Genomic DNA, 25,517 nt, shown 5'->3' on the forward strand with positions numbered 1-25,517 from the left:
AGGGCACGGCCAAGTTCCTTTCCCGTCCTTCCCTAATCCCATGAGACCGATGACCTCGCTGTTTGGTCTCTTCCCCCAAACAACCCAACCCAACCCAGAGTGTTCCTTAGCAACAGCGACGCTGCTATGTTATTGGAAATTTGTGGTAAGGGCTATGTGACGAAACTGCTGAGGTCATCGGTCCCTGGGCTTACGTACTAATTAATTTAACTTCAACTAACTTACGATAAGGACAACACACACACCCATACCCGAGGGAGGACTCGAACTTCCGACGGCGGTAGCCGCGCGAACCGTGACGAGACGCCCGAGACCGCACGGTTACCCCGCGTGGCTGCTGTGTTATACAACCACTCAAGGCAACATGTACACAGTGTTTATATATATACGACACCCGTTAACAAGTTTTAATGAGGCGACAACAAACCATGACCACTGGAAACTTCCACCTTACCCGCAGTGAATAATTACAGCACTTGTTTCAGGGTTCACTGCCGCGGTATGAGACCATATTTAGCTTTCGAGCAATTACTTTAACGTAATCGTTCAATGTGCAGCACTTCCCTGTATCTTCTTTTGATTCCGATTTTCATGGGAAAAGCTAAAAAACGTTAGATTTCGTGTGATGGATGGCTTAATATCCGTAGTCTACTGGTTTTCAAATTGCGTAACACGGTCATGTCAGTTACCAGAAGCACTTGGAGTAAGAAAGTTCATTTGCACGCTGGGTTATCTGCTCCTAACTGATAACAGAAGAACTATTCCTGCTCTTAATGGAATGATTGGCGTTTCTTAAGATGATCGATACTAATGTGAGCTACTACTCTTGTATGCAAAATACCGTTTGCTTAAAAAGTTTCAACTTGCACTTGAATGAAGATGGAAACTAGTGTAAATTTAAACATACGCTTATGACTTCTGAGCTTTTACTTTTGAAAGGGCATTCAGCAAGACGACTGTTCAGGCTGGAAAAAATTCTGAACCGGAACCACTCCTATGCGGACTTGAGATAGCTTTTCAATGCATTCCTCTGAATATTCCTCCTCTGAGGTAAAGAAAGCATTAAGACAGCCCCAGAAAGCCTGTAGTGTTATACAGACGTGGGTGAAATCCAAGACGTTCCTAGCGTTCATCAGAGAAGTTTCTGACAACACAGGACAAATGTTGAACACACCGCTTATATATACACTCTACTAAATCACCCGGTAGATACATGAACATTTGATGTCAACTAAGGATACTGCTGGGAAAAGCAGGGATTTACAGGAGTCTACGTAGTTGTGAAGACGTGTGCGTTAGTACTACTACACGAACGGTCGAGAAACGAGTAAAAGAATACAAGAACAATTTTAAGTGGAGAGAAAAAGAGAGATCAGTTGTTATGGGACACGCTTTGTAGCCACTGGACCATAGCATTCTATTGAAGTTTCTCATAATGCGAAACGAGAACTGTAAAGAAACTTTTTATAGCCAAGGTCGAGTGCAAAATTGTTACTATTGAAAGGCTTCGACAGGTAAGACATGTAGAAACCGGCCAATAACAGTAGCTTTGAACCCGGTCTCGGCAATTAAAAACTTATTCACCGCAAAGGTGGGTCCTTTGACTGTAGGTTGGTTGGGTTGTCGTCGGATCGTGAATGGTTGGCCCGACTAAATGTCTCACCTAAGCGAGCGGTAGTGTTTGAATTCCAGGGCGATCCTCGAAAATCTGAACAACCTTGTGTGTACTGACTTTTTTTTATTTGTTCTTGTTGTTTGTACTTGGATGGCTTCTAGCCATTTTTTTTAAAATTAAGGTTCTTTTGCCCTTAAGGCGTAAGATTCTTTAGGCCTTCAGCCTAATTTAAAGAACTGTTTCACCTAGGACCTTTGGCATTCTAAACATTTTAATTTTGTTGTATTTTAAGTATTTGGCCTTCAGTCGATTTCGAGTTCGATTTGTTTTGCTCTTAAAGCCTTCAGCCTAGTTCAAAGAACTGTTTCACGTAAGGCCTGTGGTATTTAAAAAAATAATCTTATGGAGTTTTAAGTGTTAGGCATTGAGCCGATTGAATTTAGTATGTTTGCTCTTGAAGTATCTGATTCTTTGGGCCTTCAGCCTAACTAAATAACTGTTTTAATTTAAGGCTTTGCCTTTTTTCTGTTTTGGTTGAGTTCTGGCTAATTAAGAAATGTCTTACGTAAAAACAAAGATAGATTTATGTGTTGGGCTTTCAGCCATTCTTGAATTCAAATTGTTTGCTCTGAAAATCTCAGATTCATTGGGCCTTCAGTCCAAATAAAGAACCGTTGTAAGATAAGGCTTGCCTTTTAAATTTCTGATTATGATTGCGTTTTAAGTTGTTGGCTTTCATCCGTTTTTAAATTAAAGTGGCTTTCAGCCGGTAATTAGGCCCAAGGATTAAAGCTGTGTGTTTCAAGAAAAAATATTTTTTGGCTCTTGTAATGTTTGATCAAATAATAAAGTTGTATGTCAGAGTGTAACTGACAGCCCCTTATTTTGGCCCCTTTCCACAATTTAAACTACCTGTCCTGTCCTGCGGGTTAAGTCTGGCATCTCACAGTGTCATTGATATGATACAGGATTTGGATCGGACATATTTAGAACAAGGCCTTTTTCGTTGGATTGGAACCTTCTCACGACATTTCAATCACAAACCCTCTCCTCCGAATGCGAAATTGTTTTGTTGACACCGACCTACATAGGGAAAAATGACCACTATAATAAAATAAGAAAAATCAGAGCTCGCACGGAAGATATAGGCGTTCGTTTACTTAGCGCGCTGTAAGAGGTTGGAATGAACACTCTGCCAGGCACTTAAATGTGATTTGAAGAGTTTCCGTATAGATTTAAATGTAAGTGTAGATTTGATAAAACTAAGACACTGAGACCATAAGCAAATATTGTGAGCGGTTGTACAGAAAGGCTCTTGAGATCAAAAAACACGACGGTAATTTTATTCGAAAAGACTCTTGTACGAATCTGAATGATATTTGAACTCCACTGCTAAAGAAGATCTGGTGAGAGCAATAGCGAACAATATCAGCCGACAACAGCCAGTTGCGGTCGATATTTCTAAATATGCGACTTTACCCCTCAGCCCGGGAGCACGTGGAAATGGAATTTTACTTCAGTTAGTAGAGAATCAGGGTGCGCATTGGAACTTCGAAAAACCTACAACGTTGTTACAGATCTCCTCCGCTGATGGGCCTTAAATTTTGAATTTCAACGAGAAATTCATCTCGTCACGGCGTATATTTTCGTAGGTGTGATACTATCATCATAATCAATTTCATCGCCGTCATCATCGCTATCATCGTCTTCTTCTACTTTTCATGCACGTATTAAGTTTATCCATTTTACCAACATGTAAATCCCTTCACTTTTTTTTCCTTCAATATCGAACTATCTTCGTATTTGCTTGTGGGCTTAGAGCTGTGGCGCAAATTAGTAGGCTATTCTGTCTGGCTCACTGGCTCAGGTATACCATCGACTATCCCTCTTGCGGCCCCATTGCCAGTATCTGTGAGGAAAAGCTGGTATCTGTGGGTTGTGTCCTACAAGGAATGGAACTCGTCTAGCCTGAAGCGGGAAACCAGATGACGTAATGGTTGGCACACTAGATGGCGCTGTCATAGGTCAAACGGATATCAACTGCGTTTTTTTAAATAGGAACAACCATTTTTATTACATATTCGTGTAGTACGTAAAGAAATATGAATATTTTAGTGGGACCACTTTCTTCGCTTTGTGATAGATGGCGCTGTAATAGTCACAAACATATGGCTCACAGTTTTAGACGAATAGTTGGTAACAGGTTGGGTTTTTCGATTAAAATACAGAACGTAGGTACGTTTGAACATTTAATTTCAGTTTTTCCAGTGTGATACATGTAACTTTGTGAACTTATCATTTCTGAGAACGCATGCTGTTACAGCGTGATTACCTGTGAATACCAAATCAATTCAATAAATGCTCAAAATTATGTCCGTCAACCTCAATGCATTTGGCAATAAGTGTAACGACATTCTTCTCAACAGCGAGTAGTTCGCCTTCCGTAACGTTCGTACACGCATTGACAATGCGCTGACGCATGTTGTCAGGCGTTGTCGGTGGATCACGACAGCAAATATCCTTCAATTTACCCCACAGAAAGAAATCCGGGGACGTCAGATCCGGTGAACGTGCGGGCCATGGTATGGTGCTTCGACGACCAATCCACCTGTCATGAAATATGCTATTCAGTACCGCTTCAACAACAGGAGCTATGTGCCAGACATCCATCATGTTGGAAGTACATCGCCATTCTGTCATGCAGGGAAACATCTTGTAGTAACATCAATAGAAGATTACGTAGAAAATCTGCATACCTGGCACCATTTAGATTGCCATCGATAAAATGGGGGCCAATTATACTTCCTCCCATAATGCCGCACCATACATTAAACCGCCAAGGTTGCTGATGTTCTACTTGTCGCAGCCGTCGTGGATTTTCCGTTGCCCAACAGTGCATATTACGCCGATTTACGATACCGCCGTTGGTGAATGACGCTTCGTCGCTAAATAGAACGCGTGCAAAAAATATGTCATCGTCCCGTAATTTCTCTTGTCTCCAGTGACAGAACTGTACACCAGAACTGTACACGACGTTCAAAGTCGTTCACCATGCAATTCCTGGTGCACAGAAATATGGTACGGGTGCAGTCAATTTTGATGTAGCATTTTCAACACAGACGTTTTTGAGATTCCCGATTCTCGCGCAATTTGTCTGCTACTGATGTGCGGATTAGCAACGACAGCAGGTAAAACACCTACTTGGGCATCATCATTTGTTGCAGGTCGTGGTTGATGTTTCACATGTGGCTGAACACTCCCTGTTTCCCTAAGTAACGTAACTATCCGGCGAACGGTCCGGACACTTGGATGATGTCGTCCAGGATACCGAGCAGGATACATAGCACACGCCCGATGGTCAATTTGATCACAATATCCATACATTAACACGATATCGATCTTTTCCGCAATTGGTAAACGGTCCACTTTAACATGGGTAACATATCACGAAGCAAATACCGCCCGCACTGGCGGAATGTTACGTGATATCACGTACTTACACGTTTTGACTTTTACAGCGACATCTATCACAAAGCGAAAAAAGTGGTCCAACTAAAACATCGATATTTCTCTACGTACTAAACGAATATGTGATAAAAATGGAGGTTCCTATTTAAAAAAAACGCAGTTGATATCCGTTTGACCTATGACAGCACCATCTAGCGGGCCAACCATAGCGCCATTTGGTTTCCCCCTTCAAGCTAGACGAGTTTCGTTCTTTGTAGTTTCTTCGTTTGATGCTTATTTCGTGAGTTATTTGGCCCGTTCACTATCAATGGAACACCCTGTATATATGGCTTTCGTTAGCCCGAGAGAGAGACACGAAGTTTGGGGATAGGCGGTAGCGTCCCAACCATGGATGGTCACGAGGCCCGAGCGACCCAAGCCACGAGCTGCCCAAGGAAGGCCTGTGCAGAACGAAGATACCGGAGTACTTCACCGAGAGGGCACCGTCGACTATAAGCAGCAGGCCGACATCCTGTCGGTTGGTTGGCAACATTCGTGTCGGGCGACCGCTTGTGACCTGACTGCCCTCTCCTGCCTCAGCTTCATCGGCACCACTCAGTAACTTGTGCGACGCACCGTGGATCCGTGGAACTCAGAGTTTTACTCGGTCGGCTCTTTGTTCGTCAGTATAGGCAGTAGTATTGCACTAAGACACTGGCTATCGTTTGAAAATTTGTTCCGCTATTATATTGCCTTTCCTTTCTCGTTTGTAACAGATCATTAATGTTCTAATTAATCAGCTCTTGGTACCAAATACAGACGTTAAACACACTGTACCACTCAGCGTGCATGGGTGTACGGGTGTGATACTGTTAGTTACGTAAGCCCATCCACCATGGCAAGCTCATATCTCATCAGATGGGGAAAAATCGATATTTAATTGTCCTGAGGCCAAAACCGCATAAAAAGCATAAATCACAGCGGTTTACAATAGTCTTGAGGTCAAAAACCGCATAAAAAACATCAATCAAAATCAAATCGGATTATTAATTTACGCGTGACGTGCGCAAAACGTGTTCAATACGCTGTCCACCGTTTTGTGCAGCAAGTAGAAATCGAGAAACAGCATGTTCCACAACTGATCGAAGTGTTTCCGGGGTCACGTTCAGAATCTGTTGCGCAATGATTGCCTTCAGTTCAGCTAAGTTTGCAATCGGAACACTGAATACAGCATCTTTGAGATAACCCCGCAGCCAGAAGTCACACGGATTACGATCAAGTGATCGGAACGGCCAGGGTGTAGGGAAATGGCGGCTGATAGTTCTTGCGTTTCCGCAATGGCAATTCAGCAGCTGCTTAACTGGATTTGCAATTTCCGAAGGTGCGCCATCTTGCATAAAACTGATCTCATCCCCACATCCACGCTGTCGGAGCGGTGGAACGCCGTGGTTGTGCAAAAGACACTCACAGAACTTATCAGTGACGGTACAGGTAGCAGGTCCGGATGGAACTGTCTCTTCGAAAAAATATGGCCCTATGATAAATGCTGCCGTAAACCCACACCAAACAGTGACTTTTCAGGATGAAGTGGTACTGGTTGATCTGCGTGTGGATTTCCGTTGCCCATATTCGACCATTCCCTGTACTGACATACCCTGTCAGATGGGAGTGAGCTGCGTCTGTTCACAAAATCATCCATGGCCAATCATAGTCCATTTCCATACGAGCAAGAAATTCTAAAGCAAAGGTCGCTCTTGCTGGAAGGTCAACAGTGCACATAGGTAGTTTTGAATGGATAGCAAAGAAGAATGTTGCGTAGGATTTTACGCACCATGCTCACGGGTTTGTCAAATTTTCGGACAATTTTCCGTGCACTACACATTTGCACACCACCACTCGTCTCCCCCTGCATTGCTGTGGCCAATCCACTGACGACGAATCAATTCGTTTCCTCCCTCTACCTAATTAAACGCCAAAAGCACCCATCTTTTCGAATTTCCGAATCATTTTCTGCAGACCCACGGCAGTCATCGGACCAACGCCTTTTTTCTAACCCTTCAGTTTCCGGAACTTCTGCAGAGCGACATGTGCATAGTCTTCATTCTTGTAATAAAGCTTTAGAATCAGAGCGCGATCCTGCATTGAGACAGTCACGGCGAACGTCGGAGACGCGAAAGGAGGAAAAGCCGTGTACTCGGCGTGTTTATACCAACTTGAGTGGGTCGTGCGCATTGAAATTCTATTCATTTACATATTCTGACACATTCAGCGACATCTATTGATCAATTTTCACACTATTTTTCCCCCTTCTTCGATAATATTACGTTGCAGTTTAACCTCAATCTAATCAGTGGTGTTGTTTCTACAGCAGTTTGAAAGTTTAACTATAATTATAATCACCCTGTATATACACTGCCGGCCACCGTAAATGCAACACCCTGAAGGAAGCATCCGAATCAAGTGAAATTTACACCATGGGTTTGCAGCGATGAGATATGCAACTGATTAGAATTTCAGCGCAGACGCACATCACGCGCGCCTGTGGCGCCACCTCATAGCGCCATTTAAGGCTTGGCGATTTCGACGAGTGTACGTTCGGCACGTGTGTTTACCTTGTGGTTGTTTCACAAGACGATCAGTTATGCCTCGTAGACAACAGCGAACATCGTTTGATCAAGTATCCGAGTTCGACAGAGGAAGGATAGTGGCTTACCGAGATTGTGGATTATCATACAGAGAAATCGCTAGTCGTGTTGGACGAAACCAAACAACTTTAATGCGGATATGTGACCGTTGGATGCAGGAGGGTACGACGGACCGGCGTGGTCGATCGCATTCACCTCGGTGCACCACTGCACGTGCTGATAGGCAAATTGTGCGCATGGCAGTGACGGATCGCTCAGTGACATCCCGAACCATAGTACAGCACATTGCGTCTGTAACGCATCATCCAGTGTCTGCGCGTACCATTCGACGCCGTTTACAGCAGATTGGTCTGTCCGCAAGACGTCCATTGCTTCGTCTACCATTGACGCAGAACCACAAACGTCTCCGTCGCCAATGGTGTGATGACAGACGGATGTGGACGGCAGAATGGAATGACGTTGTCTTTACTGACGAGGCACGCTTCTGTCTGCAGCACCACGATGGTCGGATTCGAGTGTGGGGACACCGTGGAGAGAGGATGCTGGACAGCTGCATTATGCACCGCCACACTGGTCTTGCACCGGGTATTATGGTATGGGACGGTATTGGATATTACTCTCGCACGCCTCTAGTACGCATTGCCGGTACTTTAAATAGCCGGCGCTACATATTCGAGGTGCTGGAGCCAGTTGTCCTTCCTTACCTTCAGGGCTCGGCCACAGCCACATTTCAACAGGATAATGCGCGACCAAACGTGGCACGCATTGTCCAAAGGTTCTTCGTCAATAACCAGATTGAAGTGCTTCCCTGGCCGGCTCGCTCTCCGGATTTTTCGCCGATAGAAAACATGTGGTCCATGGTTGCTCAACGAGTGACGCAGATTACATCCCCAGCTGCCACACCAGATGATCTTTGGCAACGTGTGGAAGCTGCTTGGGCTGCTGTACCCCAGGAACACATCCAACGTCTCTTTGACTCAATGCCGAGACGTGTGGCAGCGGTGATCTCCAACAATGGCGGCTACTCTGGCTACTGATTCTGGCAGGAACCACATGTCACAGACGTCTGTAAACGTAATCATTTGATACTTGGTCAACATGTTATCTACAAAATAAATTTTGTTGTGCTACCTCTTGTCTTTCTTGGTGTTGCATTTACGGTGGCCAGCAGTGTATATCACCCAAAGCTACAAAAGGCTGTTCACACATATGGTACCGAAGAAGCTACTGGTCTACTACATTCTAGCGAACTGCAGAGCTGTAGGGAAACCTGTAAAGGATGGAGGTTTTGTGGAGTGTTTGGCTCTTCACCTTCAATTCAAATATAAATTATTAAGCCTCAATAGACTGAAAGATCAGTGACTGCGCGACTACAACATTGCCGAAAAATCACTTCAGGCACTCGTATTCACGAAAGGAGTATGCGTACGGAGCGTTTTAAAATGGGACACTGGAATACAATGGTGGTAATAAATGCGCGTACCAGAATGAGATCCATGAGAAGAATCGACAGGAAGTGTAGTCCATCTGTGAAGATAATAGCTTACAAAATGCTATTTCGACCCATACATGAATATACACTCCTGGAAATGGAAAAAAGAACACATTGACACCGGTGTGTCAGACCCACCATACTTGCTCCGGACACTGCGAGAGGGCTGTACAAGCAATGATCACACGCACGGCACAGCGGACACACCAGGAACCGCGGTGTTGGCCGTCGAATGGCGCTAGCTGCGCAGCATTTGTGCACCGCCGCCGTCAGTGTCAGCCAGTTTGCCGTGGCATACGGAGCTCCATCGCAGTCTTTAACACTGGTAGCATGCCGCGACAGCGTGGACGTGAACCGTATGTGCAGTTGACGGACTTTGAGCGAAGGCGTATAGTGGGCATGCGGGAGGCCGGGTGGACGTACCGCCGAATTGCTCAACACGTGGGGCGCGGGGTCTCCACAGTACATCGATGTTGTCGCCAGTGGTCGGCGGAAGGTGCACGTGCCCGTCGACCTGGGACCGGACCGCAGCGACGCACGGATGCACGCCAAGACCGTAGGATCCTACGCAGTGCCGTAGGGGACCGCACCGCCACTTCCCAGCAAATTAGGGACACTGTTGCTCCTGGGGTATCGGCGAGGACCATTCGCAACCGTCTCCATGAAGCTGGGCTACGGTCCCGCACACCGTTAGGCCGTCTTCCGCTCACGCCCCAACATCGTGCAGCCCGCCTCCAGTGGTGTCGCGACAGGCGTGAATGGAGGGACGAATGGAGACGTGTCGTCTTCAGCGATGAGAGTCGCTTCTGCCTTGGTGCCAATGATGGTCGTATGCGTGTTTGGCGCCGAGCAGGTGAGCGCCACAATCAGGACTGCATACGACCGAGGCACACAGGGCCAACACCCGGCATCATGGGGTGGGGAGCGATCTCCTACACTGGCCGTACACCACTGGTGATCGTCCAGGGGACACTGAATAGTGCACGGTACATCCAAACCGTCATCGAACCCATCGTTCTACCATTCCTAGACCGGCAAGGGAACGTGCTGTTCCAACAGGACAATGCACGTCCGCATGTATCCCGTGCCACCCAACGTGCTCTAGAAGGTGTAAGTCAACTACCCTGGCCAGCAAGATCTCCGGATCTGTCCCCCATTGAGCATGTTTGGGACTGGATGAAGCGTCGTCTCACGCGGTCTGCACGTCCAGCACGAACGCTGGTCCAACTGAGGCGCCAGGTGGAAATGGCATGGCAAGCCGTTCCACAGGACTACATCCAGCATCTCTACGATCGTCTCCATGGGAGAATAGCAGCCTGCATTGCTGCGAAAGGTGGATATACACTGTACTAGTGCCGACATTGTGCATGCTCTGTTGCCTGTGTCTATGTGCCTGTGGTTCTGTCAGTGTGCTCATGTGATGTATCTGACCCCAGGAATGTCTCAATAAAGTTTCCCCTTCCTGGGACAATGAATTCACGGTGTTCTTATTTCAATTTCCAGGAGTGTATATGCAGAATGAAGCGACCAGTTTTGAAGTTGTACTAAGGCCGGGATTCGAATCTGTATCTCTCGCTCAAGAAGCAGACGCACTTAGCCACTGTTCCAGGCTGGCACAGTGAGTTTGCACAACTGCACAATCCACTCTACCGCACATCCGTCCTCATTCCAAATTCCCACTGAAGCCCCTAACTCGAAAATATTGCGGAGGCTTGTGTAGTGTTGGTTATAGTTATAGAATCGAAAAATGGTTCAAAATTCAAATGGTTCAAATGGCTCTGAGCACTATGGGACTTAACATCTGAGGTCATCAGTCCCCTAAAACTTAAAACTACTTAAACCTAACAAACCTAAGGACATCCCACACATCCATGCCCGAGGCAGGATTCGAACCTGCGACCGTAGCTGTCGCGCAGTTCCAGACTGAAGCGCCTAGAACCGCTCGGCCACAGCGGGGAGGCTTACCAAATGCATTGGAATAGTGACACAGCATCGAGCAGAATGGGGGATCCTGACTGAAACCCATACACAGGTGCTTTAATCAAATGAAACTATACGGTTCCAGCAATCTTCTCAAGTCTCAGACCCTATGACGTATATATGCAGACTGAACAGAAGAATGAAAATATTTGAATACTGCTCGTCCTTCTGCTACAGATAGGTATAGGAAATTCGGGAGATGCAAAGTATAGCAGGGTGTTTCGTCACCGTAAGCGTCATAAAGTCACGGAGATGCCCATCAAATTGCATTGGGAGAAGCGTTCAACATCACGGTGTTGTACCCTGTTAAAATTCTGAGACAGTACCTTCTTAGAAGAGTCAGCGAATGTATTCAGCGAAATAGCTACGAGGGTAAAATCGGAGGGATGCGAACTCACACAGCAATTGACCCTTAATCTTTCTTACCGTCCACTACAAGGGGCTGGGACGAGAATGGAGGTGAATGTCAGTTTTAAGCAAAGCGCCAGACTTCCTAAGGTGGTTTGCAGAGTGTGGATGTAGATGCTGCAGACGTAAATTTATGTTCATCATTACTGTCCAAACTGTAGTCCTAAGTTCCCTTCACTGTCCGAAGCCTGCTTTCCAAAGGTACTTTGACGGTAGTCTGCAGACGACACATAAAAAAAAAAATGTTGTAACTCGTACACTGATGGGGTTTACTTCATGAATCGTCTTACACACGATCCAACAAAATCTCAAATTATACTCTACGGTCAATTCTTTGTTGGACTCTTGTGACTTAAACGACCAATATTCTTGCAGATTTTCTCTTTCGTGGTAGATATTACGAGCTTCATTTAGCTTTTGCTGGTAATTCAGGCTGCTGCATCGCATATTAAATGAATGTCTGGAAGCTCCTCCCACTAATAATGCTCCCAGTTTCACAGCAAACTATGAAATAGAAACAGGGTGCTCATCACAGATGATTGTACTTTACTTTTCGAGGTAACACTATCAACAGCGAAGCGCCAAGCAGCTCTTAGTTAATAAGCACCAGCGGTTTCAGTCACCTGGCCTGGACCCATTGCTCATTCAATACCTCGTACGGTCTTACACAATAATCTCCATAACCATCTGCTGATCTTAAAACCCTAATGGTCTGTTGCACCTTTTGTATCGTCATATATACTTTGGAAATATATGTGACCACCAGAAGCTACAACTCTCTGCTGTCTCTTTGAAACTACAGGAATTTTTTTTATCTGACTTATTACGTATTCAGTCGAGGATGTAGCAAGTAAGTAAGGTATAGTTCTGTTAACCAGAAGATTGGAAATTTTGGATCATAATATTTGGCATTATCATAAGCCTTTCAAGATGTATGAAATAGTGTCCATGAATGGAAGTGAAGAGATCTGAATTTAAAAACTACCTAAACTGACTTGATACTACGTATTTATAATTTAGCAGCATATTATCGGTTTAACAAGTGGAAAATGCGTGCCTGAAAATGTGTATGTCGTATACTCCTCAAGATAATATCTGCTTTTTGCTGTCGTAGCTATTTCTTTTCCTTGTATAAATATCTAAATCCTGATTTATGCTTCATATAACAACTGTGGCATAAATCAGGATTCAGATATTTGTACACGGAAAAGAAATGTGTCGACAGACATATCTCGGGACGCGTTCTCTTGCTGTTTGGATAACATCTGATACATTTGTGACTCACGGTAAGGTGCGTCGTTTCTTTATACCAACAGTAATCTTGAACCTATGTCTTATAACGCACAAATTTTGAAGGTAGCCTGCAGTACACACGTCAGAGACAGTCAGAAAGTTAGTCATACTGCGTAATTCGGTATCCTCTGTGCGTCTTTAAAAGTAGTGCAACAATAACGCTGGAGGTTCGTGACAAGAGGGAAAATCACCTTTGGAGAAATGTGCTTCATGTAATAGAAGTAGTAAATGACGTAACTTCTTCTCTTTGCGGGTATTAATTAGAGAAGGTACACATCTGTGACCTCGCACAAAGCTTGCAAAATTTAGATCATACAAGCGATATATACTAGGCGGTAATATGACATTTTTCAGATACTATACAGATGCAAACCAGGTTGACCTAGCAAACACACCGTATCAGCTATCCACAACACAGGAAATCAAACATACTGTGATTTTTTAAAATCGATTCGAGACAGAATACTAAGTCAATTATGCAAAAAAGCGCGAAATTATCGTGAATAAAGTTTTCTTTTTCTTTTTTGAGTCATCAGTCTTCTGACTAGTCTGATGCGGCCCGCCACGAATTCCTCTACCACCAACATTTTCGCATTGGAGTAAGACTTGCAACCTATATCCTCAACTAATTTCTGCACGTATTGGTACTGTCAGTTTTCGACTGTAGTTTTTAATCTCTACTGCTCGCTCTAGTACCATGAAAGTTACTCCCTGATGTCGAAACGTACGTCCTATCTTCCTGTTCCTTCTTCTTGCCATTGTTTTCCGTGTATTCCTATTCTGCTATGAATCTTCCCATCTCATACCATACCTGTCCACCTAATTTTCAACATTCGTCTGTAGCACCACATCTCAAATGCTTCGATTCTCTTTTAGTACGGGTTCCCGCAGTCCATGTTTCATTACCATACAATGCAGTGCTCCAAATGTACATTCTCAGAAATTTCTCCGTCAAACTATGGCCTTCTCTTGACCAGGAATGCCCTTTCTGCCAGTGCTGCTCCTGATGTCCACCTTGCTCCGTACATCATTAGTTATTTTGCTGCCTAGGTAGCAGAATTCCTTAACTTTACCAAATTTCTGATCCCCAGTTCTGATGTTCAACTTCTTGCTGTTTTGTTTCTGCTGCTTCTTCTATTTACTCATAATCCATATTCTGTACTCTTTAGACCGTACATTCCATTCAACAGATTCTGTAATACTCCCTCACTCTCACTGAGGGTAGCATTGCCACCAGTGAGTCGTATCATTACTACCCTTTCATCTTAAAGTGTACTTCCTCTCTTGAGTGTTTCTTTTATTTCCGTCTTTCCTTTATCGATGTATACATCGAAAAGTAGGAGCGCATGACAACATCCCTGACTTACACCCCGTTATGCGCTAACACTTTTTTCTCGATTCCTCGTTCCCTCTTGATTCTTGTACATGTTATGTATTGCCTGTTTTTCCCTACAGCTTACACCTGTTTTTCGCACCTTTTTCCAGGTCGACAATTCTTATGAAGGTGTCACGAGATTTCGTCAATCTTGCTTCCATTATCAGCTGCAACATCAGAACTGCCACAGTAGTGCCTCTACCTTTCCTGACGTTGAACTGATCATAATCTAACATGTCCCCAACGTGTCTGGACAACTCGAGCTCATCCAGGTGACAAAACTGTGAAAAAGTAAGTCACCTAGTAACAACGCAATCTCAACATCATTGGTCAAGTATTTCGGAATATCATTTGGAATATGACCCTTTCGTCGTTGACCAGACTGACTTATGATATCCTTCCTTGTCTCAAAATAATGTTGGGTGGCATGCCATGAGTGGGTGAAACGGCGAGATACTTCTCAAGTGATTACATTCGCTGGAATGCATGTGGGAAAATAATGTAACAAGAGATGACACAAATATCAGCTTCTTTTTTCTGGACTGAGAGGAACTAAGCTTTACAAATCTTCTATGTACGTCTTACATTTGTCCGATAACCTATCAAGCAAATGTTAGTCCTCTTACAATTTTTACTTTTTATTAATATTTCTTATAATATTATTTCGAAAAATATATCTTACACCCATTAAGCCAGAAATTAATAGTCATCTCTTAAATAGCTATAATAGCAAGGTACCTGTAAACAGCCTGGGGTTGTTTCATCGCCAGTTGTTGCTCCAGATCATTCCACTTCATTTGACCCACTACTGACAGAATAGAAATAACCATGTAAACAGGTGCTCACTAGATTGTGTACCAGCTCCATTCACTGAGTCTAATAAGGCACTTCCCATGTGACAAAACAGACAAAAAGAAGATAAACAATACTTCTTCACATTTTTAATTAGTAAAGATCGTTATATTGGCTTTCGTGTGCTTTGTTAGAGAGCACTGCTGCTTGTGACACAAAATTACTACGGAGGTGGCGTTATCCGAATGTGGCGGACATCATGAAAGGTCATTGGAATATTATTCGCAGTGCTGTTTCGAGAGGTATGCGATGTGTAAATGGATGTAGAAGGAAATGATTGTAGGAGTAGCCTCGGAGCTTCCGGATTCCTTTCCTAATGTACTTCTGATCAAAAAGCAATTCTGGTAGCTGGAGTCAGAGGCCTCTCTTAAACCCGGTGATACTTTCATGAAAACTTTCATTTCCTAACCTATATTTCCTTAGAAGTCAAACAACAACTTTCATAGCTTTAGCTTTATATACGTTTTGATATAATTAAATATTTTCATACAGATTTTCATCCCCTGTTTCACCACTTAAGAGGTTGAATTTCCAAAATACACTGAAACGCATATTTCATTGTTTCCAGCCGAGGAGCCAAATACTGGTTTTCAAAGATTTTGTTTCGAAAGTGATTCCGTGATGCAATATCTCCGAAATAAGTTTCATGCCCTAATTTCGTCCTTAGGCGTTAAATTTCGAAAAACAATGAAACCCATTACTCTTTATTTCTAAGTAGGGAACCAAATACAAATTTTCTTAGCTCTAACTTCCAAATATTTATTTAATAAGATATTTTTAAAAATTCATCCGCTATTTCACCCCCTTGGAGGTTGAATTTCCAGAATTACTTCCAAATCAAATACCATTTTTCGTAAATATAGCTTTAAAAATGCTTAGTATATCTTTCATAACAATGTATTTTCAAAACAAATTTTCACCCACTCCTCAAGCCTCTTAGTGATTGAATTCCTGAAGTTTCTGAAGTATGAATTTTTTTATTTCTGGCTGAGAAACCAAAGATCAATTTTCGTGGTTTTGGCATCAAAATTTAATTAAACTCGACATACTTTCAGTAAATCTGTCGTCCCACATATCATCCTCTTAGGGATGCAACTTCGAACAATCTGTTACTGAACCATTCATGCAGTACAAGATAAGCATCGTGTCCAAATTTCAATATGCTGTCCTTGGCAGCTTGGGCTGGTCGATGATGAGTCAGTAAATCAGTCAAGTCCTATTTCACCCTACTACAATTTGAATTTCCAGAAATACTGAAACTTTAATTTTATTTTTCCAGTTGAGAAACCAAACTTTTTTTAAGGTTTACTTTTAAAAATGCTCGCATAATGAAATATTTTCATAAATATTTTCATCCCCCATTTCACCCTGTTAGAGATACACTTTCCAAAAACCCTTAAAAACACGATTTTTATTTCTGACCAAGAAGTCAAATACCAATTTCCATAGATGTATCTTTGGAAATGGTTTGATAGTACTTTCATAATGAATTGTTTTGAAAAAAAGCTGTCACCCACTATTTCACCCAAATATGATTTAAATACCCAAAAATGATGACACAAGTATTTATTAATTTCTGACCAAGGAACCAAATACCAGTTTTCGTAGTTCTAGCTTCAAACTTGCGTTATTAGGGAGATATTTTCAAAAACCATTTCAGTCTATTTCACCCTCTAATGGGTGGCATTTCGGAAAATCTCTTCCTAAACGATGCCCTCTTCAAACTTTAAGTTTCGGTATGGGCTGGGCGACTCTGTCAGGACATTTTCTTTAATATACGCAGATAAGCTCTTAGATCAAAATTCTGCATACGTTATTTCGTAGACATACAGCTACATCAAAGTTATTTCATTTCTTCATTTAGATTTCATTTTAACACAAAAAATGATGGGATAATTAGTAGGAAAGGTTAGAAAAGAATATGTCTTGTTCATCATAATTTTATTCCATTCAATTATCAGATGTAATCCATAGAGAACTTCACACATTTCATCATAACCTCAGTATTTGTAGGCGGACAGCTGAGATATTTCAACAAAGAACTCTTCAAACATGCTTTGAGTCAAACATTTGATAGCTGAACACTGGGTGATTACACAAATATTGTCTTAATGGAGGGTTATTCATGTTAGACGGAACATCCGGCGTTTGCAGGGTAATCGCACACCCTCAGCTCGGTGTTGTACTGCAGTCCTGCTGGGCACGGGATCAACCAGGCAACTCCGTTCTCGTCGCACTTGTAGAAGCTGTTACAGTCGCTGGGGTTAGGCAATTGGGTGACGTCATCCGGATTCCAAGGTGGGCATGTGGGAGCATCTGCAGCAGGATCCTGTGGGCTTTCGACATTACCAGAGCCAGTATTTCCGTTGTCTTGACCGCCATTAGAGGAATCGTCGCCAGATGGGTTACTTGGATCAGCAGACGATGAGCAACCAGCACTCTCTGGGTAGTCACATACCCTCAGGTTCGCATTGTACTCGAGTCCAGCTGGGCATGGTATGAGCCAAGCCACACCATTCTCGTCGCATTTGTAGAAGCTGCTGCAGTCACTGGGATTGGGCAACTGTGTGACGTCATTTGGATTCCAAGCTGGACAAGTAGGAGCATCTCCAGCTGGTGGATTTGGGCTCACATCATTACCCCCATTAGAATTTCCGTTATCTCCACCCCCCTCAGAAGGTGTATCATCAGATGGGTTGCTTGGTGCAGATGATGAGCAACCAGCATTTTCTGGGTAGTCACACACTCTCAGATCTGCATTGTATTCGAGACCGGCTGGGCATTCAATGACCCAGGCAACGCCGTTCTCGTCACACTTGTAGAAGCTGCTGCAGTCATTCGGATTGGGCAGCTGGGTGACGTCATTAGGATTCCATGGGGGACAGCTGGGGGCGTCGCCAAATGGTGGATCTGGTGAAGCGCCTCCGTTATCATCTGATCCTCCACCATTTCCATTGTCGTCGTCAGCTGGTGGAGACGGTGATGAGGAGCAACCAGCTCTCTCTGGGAAGTCACACACCTTCAGATTTGGATTGAACTCAAGGTTTGCTGGGCATGGGATGACGGTTGCAACGCCTGATGGTTCACATTGTAGGAAGCTTCTGCAGCTGTCTGGGTTCGGAAATGGTCCAGAAGCTCCATTGCAAGTTGCACTCATCTGAAAGAAATTGCATATTTGTTAGTATTCCTGGATTTTCATTATCATTATATTCTATTAGCAATACACAGGGTTATTTCTATCGTCAATATCTCCTCGTTTGTCTAGGATTACTTTCAGAATATTTTGGTAGAGTGGCTTGTGGCTTCCAGAGAATCGCTAAAGAAATATAGCAGTTCGTCTGATTTTTTTTTTTTTTTTTTGTCATGTTGACAGATTCTTCCGCCAGTTCTTGCTAGAGCAACATTATAACAAATGAGAATCGCCAGTTTGCTTTTGTTCTGCAATATTAGTTTTGTTGTTGAACGGTATTCGGCTTACGAGTCTGAGTAAATGTCTGAAGATGGCCTTTTATTGTTAAACGGTTTTCGGCTTACGAGTCTGAGTAAATGTCTGAAGATGGCCTTGTTAACAATAAAACTAATATTGCAGAACAAAAGCAAACGGTGTTTTTCATTTATTCTTTTTTTTATCTCCGTTTACCTTTGTATCTGCACTGCACTGAAATTGCTTGCACCATTATGGAAATATAGGATGTAATGCTGTGCGACTTATTTGGAAATAAAACTTCATGCATTCACTAGTGATACTTATGTTGATAAAAGTAGTGCCTACTATTCGCCCTGAAGCGTGATTTTTACTACTTGCGTCCGATTCACCTTTGTTTTTTCATGAGTGTTGACTGTAAATTATCAGTTATACATATTACTATGGATACGTTTACTGGCAGAGAGTTTCCAGATATGCATCTCTTTATTGGGTCCACTCAATGCAGTGGAAAACAGTCCTGAAAACGATGATCCTGCATCTACAGCAATAACATCAGTATAGAAGCGCCTGTGGTGTCTGTGTGAAGGAAATGCCGAACAATTGTACGTGTATTGTGTAATCGACAGAATAAATCATAATCACAGTATTACTCTTTAAAGTGCCACCAGAGAATACTTATCTCTTCTGTCAAACTATTCAGAAAATATCTCTGATTATCTTCGAAATTTTGTCAGTGGAGCTGTGGTTCATCATATACAAATACAGATCTACGTTCAGTGTTATTTCACGGAAATAATATTATGGTATATAGGATGGAACCATTTACGAAAATTCTTTAGCTGTTAGTGTTTTACCAACTGTACATGACCAACATTTAAGTCTGTATCTGTAATGTTCATAATACTAAATATAGTATTATATTAGTGTAACCAGTTAGCTTATAACTTTTTGTTAAGTAGTAGTGGCACAGTGCTTACCTTGGTGGTATATTCTTACTGCCTGCAAGAAAATATAAGACTTTTTCTTGCTGATCGATACCAGAGAAGATGGTCGAGAGAGAGGAGACAGCATATTATAGCGAGAATGTGTGACATAGCAGCCTTCAAGACACTGCTTTCTCATAAGAATGGAAGACAAGAATACCAGCGAAAACTGGCTTCGATCTCAAATGTCATACTGTAGACAATTCCGACTAGGTAATTCATGGTTAGTTTCTTACAACTGTCACTAAACGTACATCCAAGAAAATGGGAAAACATATTATAGCTTCTTTTTTTAATCTTGTGAACATGAATGATTTTTAAGACTGGAAATTCAAATTCCATGTTCAGTAAGACACAGAACTTAACTAAGGGAAAGGTAACAACATCCATGTTCCTGCAGTGTATAATCATTCCATTGTATTGGCTGATGTCATTTGACGTCTGTCCTGCCTCTTTGATCCGGTTCGAGCCTCAGTCAAATGTCTGTGACAGAGCAGTGTAGTTTAGTACACGTTTGCGTATTACATCGATGGATCCTTCTGAATGGCGAAGCTTGCGGTAGGGGAAGCGATGCTCGTCACCTTCGTCAAGATCGTTTTCCACAACGTCAGAACTCATCTTAACACTTTGCGCAACAATTACGCAACGGCTTCGTGAAACGGTACCTTCACCGTCAGCTGACGTGACTGTGCTACACGAAGGAGACGCCGCACATTCGAATAGGAAGAGGCTGTACTGCATCACGTTGAACAGAACTCACGAACGAGTAAACGAGCAATTTGTGAAACAAATGATGTCCTGGGTCCTGCCAACCAATTATTTGTAAAAGTGGTCGCATTACCAACATGTTTGCAAACTGCTGTAGCACGTAAACGTATGTTTTCACAAATAGGTTTCAATTTTAAATATTACACATTCACTCGCGTCTACAGTTGTTGTAATGCGCATTTCTAAACATCGTTTAGGTATAAAGGTTATTAACCCTTTTATCGCAATTTCTTTTCGTCTCAACGACTGAATATAATTGTAGAAGTATTGCATAAGATAACAAATAATAGCAGATTAGACTCAGCCTTTAAATGAATTCACAATTTCGATATTATTTTAAATTAACAGCTATTTTCCTGAAACAATCGGACCGAGAATATTCTATGAAATAAATTTAGCATTTCATCTTTGGCAATTAGCACTTATGCAGTTTGGATTTAGAGAAAGCAAATATTAATAATACTAAGTTAATACTGGTAAACTGCTGGCTAACATATTGAATGATTAGAATAATAATTCTGTACACACACCCACATTTGGAGTCGATTACATCAACTGAGCGACAGGTTTCTTACTAAAGAACACACAACATAATATGCAGGTTGCTGGATACACTTACCACAGTCACCTTTCGGATGGAAGCTGCACTGCCGCTTCCAACCAAGGCCGCTAGCAAGACGGTCACAAGTAGTGGATATCCTGAAAAGTAAAACATGATGTAACACGCATCTTATAACACAAGCTTGCTAACACTTAATGCATTTGTTTGTTGCTCTGTGTGAAATTTTCGTTTTAAACAAAGCTAAGAAATTTAGACAATTTGCTCTTTCGTTATAAGTAATACTGATGGGAATTCTCAATGCTCATCGCACATTCCTCTCAGTGTGACAGAATGAGCTGTACTCGTACTTGTAACATCCCATAAAATTAACATCGTTCGGTAGAAGGTTTTCCTTGTTATATTCAACGTTCGGCATACTTCTCTATTCTTTATAAACTCAACTAGCATAAGAATTTAATGAAATCATGACCGACGGGACGTTAAATGTTGGCAATGGGCTTACTGAACATGCAGTGTAATAAAATACAGTGGTAATCGAAGTCTGTTACAAATCATAATTAGCCAACATTAGATATCGTTTGAATTGTTCCGCAATACCCGCTATCACTATTGTGCACGAGACAAACGTCGCTTAGCCTTGTCTGTGCTACTAGTTTCAATATTTTATACTTAGATAAAAGTGCGCTCTGCATTTAGATGTTCTAAGTTTGCTTGTTACCTAAACGTATACATGCTTTCAGAGTTCTCAGTATCTGTTTTTGTCGGCTATATTGAAACTTATTTCAGCTGTTGCTTTAGAGATATGCAGTAGAATAAATCAACTCCCTTACTTACTAAATAAATATCTGAGATACGTTACCCAGAGAAACCACAATACACAATGCAGCACACAGTCAAGTGAACATTTTGGCACCAGCTCTATTCGAGAATATAAGTTTATTTATACGCGGTATATTTTCTAAGCAAGCAGAAGCTATATCAAAGTTAAAAAAGGGCCAATATCGCGGCAATTGGATCTTACCTCTCATGTTTGCTCAAGTCACGTTACTGTCCGCAAAAGGTGGCTTAGACTTACATTCGTACCGCTTAAATAATCCCTCAACGGGCTATCTTCGTTCGTCAGACACAACCACACGAACGTCAGCGTCGCAGATAAGAAACAAATCTGCCATTGTGGATAACGCATTCGTCTAGATGCATTCATTTCTTATCTGACACTGTCAACTGCTGTTACACTAGGTGAGAACATATGTAATTTCCTGATAGCGTCATCTATAATTCTGCCTGTCACAGGACGTGTTAAATTCTAAGAGGGCGTACTGAAAGTAATTGTCTATGTGTGAAAACACTTGGGGATTTTAAACAAAACAAATGGTATTAACATGCTGTGTTTTCTCCCCCATGCCTACATATTTATCTCTCAACATAGTCACCCTGTCGACGAACACATTTCTCCCAACGAGAGACAAGTTTGATAATACCATCACTTTAGAATATTTGGCTTTGTTGACGGAGCCACAACGTCACATCTGCTTGCACTGCTTCATTACTTTCAAAGTGAATTCCACGAGGGTGTTCTGTAAGTTTTGGAAACGGATGAAACACGGATGGGGCTAATTCGGGACTTTATGAAGGATGATTGATGACAGTGAACTCAAGACGTCGGATTGTTGCAGAGGTCACAGAGCTCTTGTGTGGTCTGGCGTTACGATGCTGAAGGAGGAATGTGCTCCATGTTTGGACGAACTCTTGGAATTCTAAACTCGATTACAACAAGGTGTTTGTCACACACCACCATAGCTAAGTTACTCACTGCCATGTTACCTGCCATGTTACATGCTACAATTCGGAACCCTCTAGCCTCGAAGGAAGAATAAAGATGAAAAACAAAGCTGTGGATTCTTAATAACGTTCGTTATATTTAAACAGTTTGAAGATGCTTCGCTTGAAAAATTCGGAGGCATTTCTTTTCAGCACGCCCTCACAGAATCTCGCATACGAGTGTATGGGAACTAAAATGGCTTGAACCATTTTCCACTGTAATCTTCGGGATCTATAAGCAAATCCATAGGTAAACACCATTTGAGAGGTAATTCTAATCATGTACCATAAATTAAGCACAACAGTGCTGGAAACACGATGTTGGCGAACCCTTTACTTAAGCAAATATAATTGACTGTGGCTGTAAACCACAACGTTAATCTCAGACTAAAATGAGGAAACTGATAGCATGGAGACACAAAGATAGCTCTCATTGTATAATCAAATGGAGTACATTTATGACGACATTGACCTGTTGCGAGAGCGGACCCTGTGCGACTTGCGTAGAAGCTTCATCAGTGCCCAACGATCACAGCACAAATACTGAGTTAACTGCATACTAACTGTTTGGCACTCCTTGTTACTATGCTGTCTGACAGTTGATAAGCACACACTACCCTGCGAGCCCTTCAGTCTATTACATAGCCTCCTTTGTAGCAGATGTTTTGGTTCCTCTTTCCTCTGTCCTGCAAACAGCTTTGAAACGTTTTCTGTGGACTGTCTCGCCTCATGAGACAAAATTAATTTGTGTAACCAAACATGTCATGTGGTTTCCTAACTACCATGCACGTCATTAAATTACACTACAATGTAGATGGCACATAACTTCCATATAGTGTACAAAGTAGTCATAAGCGACAGCTTTTACATGCTACTTACGAGCAGAAGCAATGCAAACGTTGTCATTCCAAGACGCAATAGATATCTGGTCGTTAATGAAGCCGATGCTAAGTCTCGTGTAGGAAGCAGAAACGTCTACCAGAACGAATCAGGCTTGGTCTGCAGTAGGAAAATGACGTGTTGAGACAGTGATTCACCGTACCACGACATTGCTGCTCGCTTTGCTCGTCAGTTGTGCTAATGTGGAAACGGGGGTTCAAAAGTTTCGGATACAACGACATGTAAGATCTTAACGCCCTCGTGGATTAGCGCCCGAGATGACGGACATTCTGTTTCGTCGGGAATACTGAATTATAGACATACGTCACAAACATTGAGTGAGGGAAAAACATATTCTAAGACAGGAAAACAATGCACCAACTGGAGTCATACTGATTCCACGGCATAAAGTCTTCGTAAATTCCATTCCATTTACTCAGTTAGATAGTAACAATGCCTAACAGACCCGCGCGTGGACTATATATCTAGATGTCAACATTAGAGAGAGGACATGTAGTTGGGTTCAAAGAAGACGGATGGAGTAATCGGCGAAACTTTGGAAAATTCAATAGGAGCGATACCACTACTGGACGATGTTGGCAACAATGGGTAAACCGTGTTGGGATAAAAGTTCAATGTGAAAGGATATCAGTGATACGATTCACAGATGACATTGCTATCGTCAATGAAAAAGAAGAAGAACTACATGGTCTACCGAATCGAATCAACGGCTAATGAGTACAGATTGTGAATTGAGAGTAACTAGAAAAAAGGTAAAAGTAATGAGAAGTAGGAGATATGATAACAGCGAGAAAATTAACATCATTAAGTAGATGAAATTATTAAGGAACTCTGCTGGCAAGGCAGTAAAATAAACGTGACTAACGGAGAAGGAGGACATCGAAAGCAGTCTAGCACTGGCAAAATGGGCATTCCTGGCCAAGAAAATTCTGCCGGTATGAAACATAGGCCTTAACTCGAGACGAAATTTCTGAGAATGTGCGTTTGCAGCACAGCATTGGATAATAGTGAAACACGGACTTTTGGGGAAACCGGAACATAAGAGAATCGAAGCGTCTGAGCTGTGGTGCTACACACGGAGATTGAAAGTCAGTTGGAGTGGTAAGGTAGGGAACGAGGAGATTCTGCGCAGAGCTGAAGAGAAAAGGAATATGTGGAAAACATGGACAAGAAGAAGGGAGAGGATGACATCTGTTAAGACATCAGAGAACAGCTTACATGGTATTAGATGGAGCTGTAGATGGTAATATCAGTAGAGAAAGACAGAGACTGAAATGTATTCAGCAAATAACTGAAGACAGTGGTTGCAAGTGTTATTCTGAGATGAAAATGTTGCCACAGGAGAGGAATTCATGGCGGCTTGCATCAAACTATTCAGAAGAGTAATGACCCAAAAAATAAATTAATTATATAATAAATATCGTAAAATAAAAAGGCCAAATACAAAGTGAAGAAGGAAATGGTCGACCTAGACCGAGCAGACGTCAGAGAATCACCCAGAACCCCGCATTCCTCATTATCATTGATCTCACTTTTGCTTCAGCGACTGCAAGGATCACTAATAGGCGGCTCACAGAAAGAGGGCTGAGCTTACGGCGCCCCATGCGCCAACCACCATTCACCTCTGTAGACCAGAAAGCCCGACTGCAGGGGTGTTGGGTACATTCGGAATGGAATCTCGTTGTCTGGAGTAGAAATATCTTCAGCGATGAGTCCCGCTAGGAATTTTTCCCCGATGACCAGCAACGCCACAGACAAAGGTGGTACACCAAACTGTCGCCTGAAAAACTGATCGACAATCAGCAGTGATGGTCTCTGGGAGGCCACTTTATTTCATAGTTTTACCACTTTGGCTCTCAGTACTGAGGTACATTGACTATATTCTTGGCCCCGATTTGTTGCCTTCAAAGGTAAGCCATCCTGGGCTTACATTTCAGCAAGATGAAAAC

The 25,517-nt window shown here is 42.5% G+C and overlaps 1 protein-coding gene across 1 annotated transcript in view; it reads right to left on the minus strand.

The window, feature by feature from the left end:
• Window positions 1–17,235: 17,235 nt before the first annotated feature.
• Window positions 17,236–25,517, minus strand: part of LOC124616494 — a 162,206-nt gene continuing 153,924 nt past the window's right edge. The window contains exon 5 of the mRNA XM_047144806.1: window positions 17,236–18,264. Within this exon, the coding sequence (XP_047000762.1) occupies window positions 17,236–18,264 (1,029 nt within the window). The remainder of the gene's footprint in view (window positions 18,265–25,517) is intronic.

The sequence above is a fragment of the Schistocerca americana genome, chromosome 5, assembly GCF_021461395.2.
Source record: "Schistocerca americana isolate TAMUIC-IGC-003095 chromosome 5, iqSchAmer2.1, whole genome shotgun sequence".
In the NCBI taxonomy this organism is placed as follows: domain Eukaryota; kingdom Metazoa; phylum Arthropoda; class Insecta; order Orthoptera; family Acrididae; genus Schistocerca; species Schistocerca americana.